Raw genomic sequence first — 6,741 nt, forward strand, 5'->3', positions numbered from 1 at the left:
CATAATTTTAATTTCTGCTTCGAAGGTGATTTTAATCTCACTGATTTGAAATGGTCCTGTTTGCAAAAAAATGATATTTTAACTCCAACAAATATTAATAGAGCTCATGAAATTTATCTTATAGATAGTCTTTTAGTTTTAATCTCATTCAAATCAATACATTTTTTAATAAATTAAATAAATTTTTAAATCTTATTTTTGTTGATGAGAACTTAATATTTAGTTTGAATGAATGTGGATTTCCGATTAGCGCCACTGATAAACATCATGTGCCTCTTATCGTAATTCTAGAATTCTACGATATTTTTTCTATTGAAGTTAAAAATCGTGACTCCTTCGACTTTCGTGGTGCCGATTTTAATGAATTAAATGCTGCTATTTCTGAGGTAAACTGGAAGACTATTCTGAATCTTTTCTACATAAATTTACTGAATTATTCACTAATAAACTTTCATCACTACCGCCTCGACTTCATAAACTCCCGTGGTATACTAAAAATCTTAAAGCTTTAAAAACAAAAGAAATAAATACTACAAGCTGTATAAGGAACGCAACATCATTAAAGATAAATACTCCTATTATATGAAGCAATTTAACGTCTTAGACAAATTTCTATATAATAAACTAGCGGCCCGGTACGTGCTTCGCTACGTATAAAGTGAAATATTAAATCAAACTCATTTATAAAAAAAAAAATATATTTAATTATTTGCTAGCTATTTTAAAACTTAATCCAAAACATTTGGATAAACAATATTTTTTGTTTTTCCATTTTGAGCATGAATAAACAAACGGCTGGGGGTACCGACTCTGGAACAGGCAACATAAAGTTGGCCATGTGAAAAACATGATTCCTCCAAATTCACACCACAAACGTTAAGTGTTTGCCCTTGAGCTTTGTTGATGGACATCGCAAATGATAAACGCACAGGATATTGTAATCGTTTGAATTCAAATGGCATATCAGTTGGAATCATAGGGATACGCGGTATTAAACAAACTTCTCCTTTTGATTTACCAGTTAAGATCGTAGCTTCAATCAAATTTGGCAATAAATTTTTCACTGCCAATCTGGTGCCATTACACAGTTTTGGTGGATTAATATTTCGCAATAATATAATCAAAGAACCCACTTTCAGATTCAAGCAATGCGGTGGCATACCAGCCGGTTCTAATGAATTTAAAAATTCAGTTGGATAATGAATCAAGATGAATTCATAGCACTGTCAATTGATTTATATGTCGTGACTACACCTGGGAGTTTTGCTTGAATTTGAAAATTAATGGCATTGATATGAATGTTCTTCGGTGCTAAAATGGCGCGTTCTCTCAACCAATCATGATTTCTGTAATTCTGAAGAATATTTGGAAAAACACATTCAATCAATTCATCTATCGATTTCGTAATTGAACAAAAATTGTTCGGTACAGTGATCAATCCGTTGGTTCTGTCGATTTGTATTTTGCCATCACCAATTTGTAACAATTGTTTTGAAAACTCATGGGCAGCTGGATCATTTTGTAGGTGAATACGCATATTAATGTTCAGTGTCAATTTTTTGTACATATCTCCAAAGAACTGATGACTTCAAACAGGCATTTATTTCATCAGCAGGAGTTGACCGAGGAATGACAGGCAATGTTTGTCGAAAATCCCCTGACAGTAATATCAAAGCACCACCAAAAAGCTGTTGGTTACCACGTAAATCTTGCATTGTTCGATTAAATGCTTCTAGTAATTTTTTATTCGCCATTGTACACTCATCCCATAAAATAATTGACGTTAATCGCAGAACTTTTGCCATAGCAGAATTTCTTGAAATATTGCAAGTTGGAGTTTCAATCACCTGTACATTCAATGGCAATTTTAATGCAGAGTGTGCTGTCCGGCCACCTTCTAATAATGTATCAGCAATTCCCGAAGATGCAAGTGCCAATGCAATTTTCTGTTCCGATCGAATAGTGGCTAAAATCAGTGATATAACGAACGTTTTGCCTGTACCACCAGGTGCATCCAAGAAATATAACCCACCTGCATTATTGGAAATGGCTTGCATGATTGTGTCATATACATGTTTTTGCTGAATATTCATTTTGGTTATATTCGATTGTACAAATAAACGCAAATCATTAGAATTGAATTCCTGCTCACGTTGCAATTCACGATCAAACAGATCATGCATGTCACGATTTGGTGCGGTCATACCCAATTGTACTAATGTTTTATTTGCAATCCGTAGACACATATCTTCAATTATTATCAAAGCTTCGTTGTACATTTCCAAAGTTATCAACAAATCAGGATTTCTTGCATGATGACGCATACGAATTAAAATATCTTCTGCAATATTATGTTTATATTTGTTCCATAATTCAAGTGGATTTGATGGCATACATGTTGATAATATAACGGCAAACAGCATTCGTATTTGTTGAGGATGAGCCGAAATAGATCCATCATGAAGTGTTGAATCCCAATGTGCATCATCCTCCAACAAATGCAAAAGTTGGCATGCTTCACGGTATGTTTCACACAAATGACCGTTGACTGTTCTCAATTCTTGAAATGATTTTGGGCCATTCACGTTAACTAATAACAATCTCAAATAAAAACACTCAACATTGTTTGGATGTACTGTATATATTCTGCCAATTGCATCTGTTTGGAAAATGCCAGGATGCCCATGAACTGCTGTTCCTTGTTTACGTCTTTGAAATTTTTTCGAAGACACATTCCATGTGTAATACTGAGGCACTTCAGAATATAACAAAGTTATCGCAAATGTATCAGTTTCGCATAATTTGAAAAAAGCTGTTAACGTAGTTGCTGGTGGTTGCGCTGCTCTTTCCAATAAATTTGCTACATTAAAATAAACACGTTGGCCATTCTCAAGATGTACAGCCAAGTGAACAACCGCAGGATGTCTTTCGTGCATTGGAAACGACATAATCCTCCAGACAGCTTCATTGCTACTAATATAGCGACCCATTTGATACTGAGTAATTTCATCATTTCTATTATCACCAGCAACACCGAAAATAGCCATATCGCTCCCTTTATTTACATACTTGCAAATATATTTAATGGATTTGACAGAATTACAATATTCCACATTTATATGAGCGTTGAATATTTTCGATAATAATGGACAATACGGAACCACCCAACGATTATCAACTTCAACTTCCTGGTTATGCATTCTAATGGTTGCCGTTTTGCCATTATCATTAGGTGATCTACGTCGATACAACGGATATCCGTCATTGCCCGTTATTGTGTCTGAAGTAAATTGCCTTGGGTATCGTTTCGAACACTTTTCATCAATCATACATGGTGAATTCACATTTAGTTCACCGCACGGTCCATGTATCATGTTTTTAACGACAACTTGAAATAACTCAGGATCAGCAGTGTGATTAGGAATTTCAGCTGATATAAGGTTATCGATTTGATCCGGAGTTATTTTATGTACCAGCCAAATTAGTATATGTGCGTGCGGCGATCCCCTTTTCTGCCATTCGATGGAGTACATATGGCAACGCACCTCCCCAAATACATATAATTTCACAATTAAATCCATAAGTGCTTTACATTTTTGCCGAAAAACACGCGCAGTAATATCATGACGATCGGTTGTCGACTGTCCTGCAAATAAATTGTTTTTGATGTCATCCCACTGCGGATTACATGTAAATGTAATGAACAGATCCGGTCAACCGTATTTTCGTACATAACACATTGCGTCTTGTGCATATTCGTTCATATTCCGTGGGCTACCAATATACGAAGATGGCAATATAGTTAAACGTCCGATGTCATTAATATTAGCATCATTCGCTATCGCATCTTGCAAATGAATATATTGTTCAGATCTTAATTTTGCTTGGTTGAAACGAACAAAATTAAGACGTTCTGTTCCTATTTTGGCGTACATATCAACGATGTACTGATGATATAGTTTACGACATCTCAAGATATAATTTTGTTCTTGCGGACGAACCATCAATCGATAAGAATAAAAATTCATGGCACTAACTTTTTTCTGTACATGTAGACCTGAAAATAAGTGGAAAATGTGACTTAAGAAATTTCTACAAATGATGAAATGTCAACACACTGAAAATATTATTTACCTGTTCGTGGATCAATCATTGGTATATTGATATGGTAGCCATCGTCACCTTTCCAATGCAATATTGGGTATTGTAATGCGTCGTAACTACGATGAAGTTCCGATACACGTTGCAATTGCTCATTTCTACGATGAAGTATAATATCACGCGATTGAAACTGATCACGACGAATTACAATTGCAACCTCATCAATTGTCGGTGCATTGAATCGCCTTTTATGCTCTCCAAAAGGTGTTCTATCAGCCCTTATTACGATTTTGTGATTATCAGATGGCATACGATCGAGAGCAATTTTGAACAATTGAACTAATGCCTTATGCTGATGGAAAAACCTTTGTAGCTCACAAATAATTTCTCGTCTTGTATTCAAAGCAATTGCACAACGTTGATCCAATTCACGATTTTCATCACCAATAAAATAAATTTGCAAAAATTGATAATCAGCGTCGGGGTATGGCAATAACGAACCAGCTTGATGATAAATTTGGCCCTGAATCTGCAACATGTATGCAATTTTAGGTATATGTTGCATAATAATTTTTAAAACTATAGAATACTTTTATGATTCAGATTGATTGGGACAATCCTGTTTAAGTATTTACCTTAAACGTCGGCATAAAATTATCTCTAATAATGTTAGTAGCACCAAAAGAAGTCATTTGAAATGCCGAATTGTATTGTTGAATATGACTCAAAAAGTGCTTCGAATTTTCAGAAGTCCCAAAAATTAATGAAGACAATGGTTCGGGTGGAGTTTCTAATGGTGGCAATCTCACTTTGCCATTAGCACAACACATGCCGGGCGTTTCACCTGGAAATTTAGCCGCATCACAATGTGGACATATTGCGTCCATTATTCCAATATATCCGTACATACTGTAATTAATCTGACTGTTGTAATTAAAAGCAGCACGCATAATTTCAGGTACAACAGATCTATTTCGTGCATTACGTTCACGCTGCGATGCATTAGCTTGTGCTCGTTCATCTGGAGTCTGTGATCGCCTTTGTAATGCCGTAGCATTTGCATGACGCGTTCGCCGACCTATATTTCCTCGTGTGGGTCGTGGCATTTTTCTTTCAAATAAAAAAGTATAAATTAAATTTAAAAAAATGCCTACATTAATAGTGGTACACCATATGTTTTTTCAAATAAGGAAACACATGCATTCGTGTAATTCACTTCAACAGTTCAAAACTTACCGTTTTTTGCTCGGAAATTCGCTTTGCGCTATATTTCTTCTTTTCACAAATTCACACAAACTTCAATAATTATTTAAAAAAAAACACTATAATAACTAATAATTTGGCACCGCGGTAATTTCGGACACTACTGAACGTATGGGGCCAAAGAAAACGCTCCAGCGATGTTTACACTCCAATGTCATATATTCTCCTAATTTGAATTTTCTTAATGCTAAGAGTCAAAGCTCTATATACCTATCTATACAAAATATTCATGTATTTCTCTATGCAAAATAAATGCACCGTAATATAGTTCGATGTCTTTTCAAAGCCTACTTTTTTTGTTTATCTGCCTGCTACATACATACCTACATGTTGATATAAATATAATGCAAGTAAGTTTGTAGGTGGTACAAAATATTCATGTATTTCTCTATGCAAAATAAATGCACCGTAATATAGTTCGATGTCTTTTCAAAGCCTACTTTGTTTGTCGATCTGGCTGCTACATACATACCTACATGTTGATATAAATATAATGCAAGTAAGTTTGTAGGTGGGAATAATAAGTATGCTAGTTAAGACGAAAGTTTATAAATTTTGAGAGCAAAAGATCGTAGCTAAGTAGGTAACAAATCGTTTAGTAAATGATTAAACTATTATTGATGTATGTATGTTAATATGAAAACGTATAATCCGCTGGCTAAGTGCTATGAATCTGACCAAACAAATGGGTTTTTGGTGTGTTTTTAAAAATAATTTCACCATACATTAAGCGCTTTTCAGCTTTTCAAGTAGGTACGAGTTAAATAAAAAAAAATATGTAACATATGTGTGGTGAAATTTTTGACGCGTTTACCATAAGGAAATAAGTAATGAGGTGTTTGTTTTGATTTGTTTTTAACATGCTGATTAATATTTTTGTCTACGTGCACATATCTCTTCACACAAAATGTAAGCACGAACAAAATGTGCCATTCTCAAATAAAAATACTTTGTGCTTATTCTTACATCGAAATGAGTGGAAGTAGAAAGGTAAGTACAATAAAAAAGTTGTTTGATACATTCCAACGGCCGATTCTCTGTTTCTGATTTTGCAATTGGGAACTCGCCTTCAGGTAAAAAGATTATATTGTTATGTGATTGAATATACTATTTTAACTGGTTGTAGTACATAAGAATGCAATCTCTTAACCTGAAGGCGAATTCCCAATTGGTCTATATCTGGAGTCCTTAGTTACCCAGCGAAAAGAAAAGTCCTCTTTTCATTAGTATTTATCAACAACTTACAATGGATACTCATGTGGTTCAAACACATCCTAGGGTTATCCAGGTCCACGTTTTGGTCTATATCTCGAGACCCTAGTTACGGAGGGGCATTAAAAATACTCTATACTATAGCAATCATCAACAGCTCCCATT

General features: G+C 34.6%; 2 protein-coding genes across 2 annotated transcripts; both read right to left on the minus strand.

Moving 5' to 3' along the window:
* Window positions 1-1,594: 1,594 nt before the first annotated feature.
* On the minus strand, window positions 1,595-3,047 carry LOC118756008 (the record flags this gene model as incomplete). The annotated part of the gene is made up of 1 exon (XM_036490800.1): window positions 1,595-3,047. A coding segment is annotated over exon 1 (1,453 nt), but the record flags the coding sequence as incomplete, so codon positions are not given.
* Window positions 3,048-4,291: 1,244 nt separating this feature from the next.
* LOC118756007 lies at window positions 4,292-5,346 on the minus strand (the record flags this gene model as incomplete). Its single annotated transcript, XM_036490799.1, has 2 exons — window positions 4,737-5,346; window positions 4,292-4,630 (listed from the first exon to the last, which is right to left on the minus strand). Coding segments are annotated over exons 1-2 (810 nt in total), but the record flags the coding sequence as incomplete, so codon positions are not given.
* Window positions 5,347-6,741: the final 1,395 nt, after the last annotated feature.

Source organism: Rhagoletis pomonella, unplaced genomic scaffold (genome assembly GCF_013731165.1).
Source record: "Rhagoletis pomonella isolate Grant_MI unplaced genomic scaffold, Rhpom_1.0 Rhpom_scaffold_08314, whole genome shotgun sequence".
NCBI classification, from domain to species: domain Eukaryota; kingdom Metazoa; phylum Arthropoda; class Insecta; order Diptera; family Tephritidae; genus Rhagoletis; species Rhagoletis pomonella.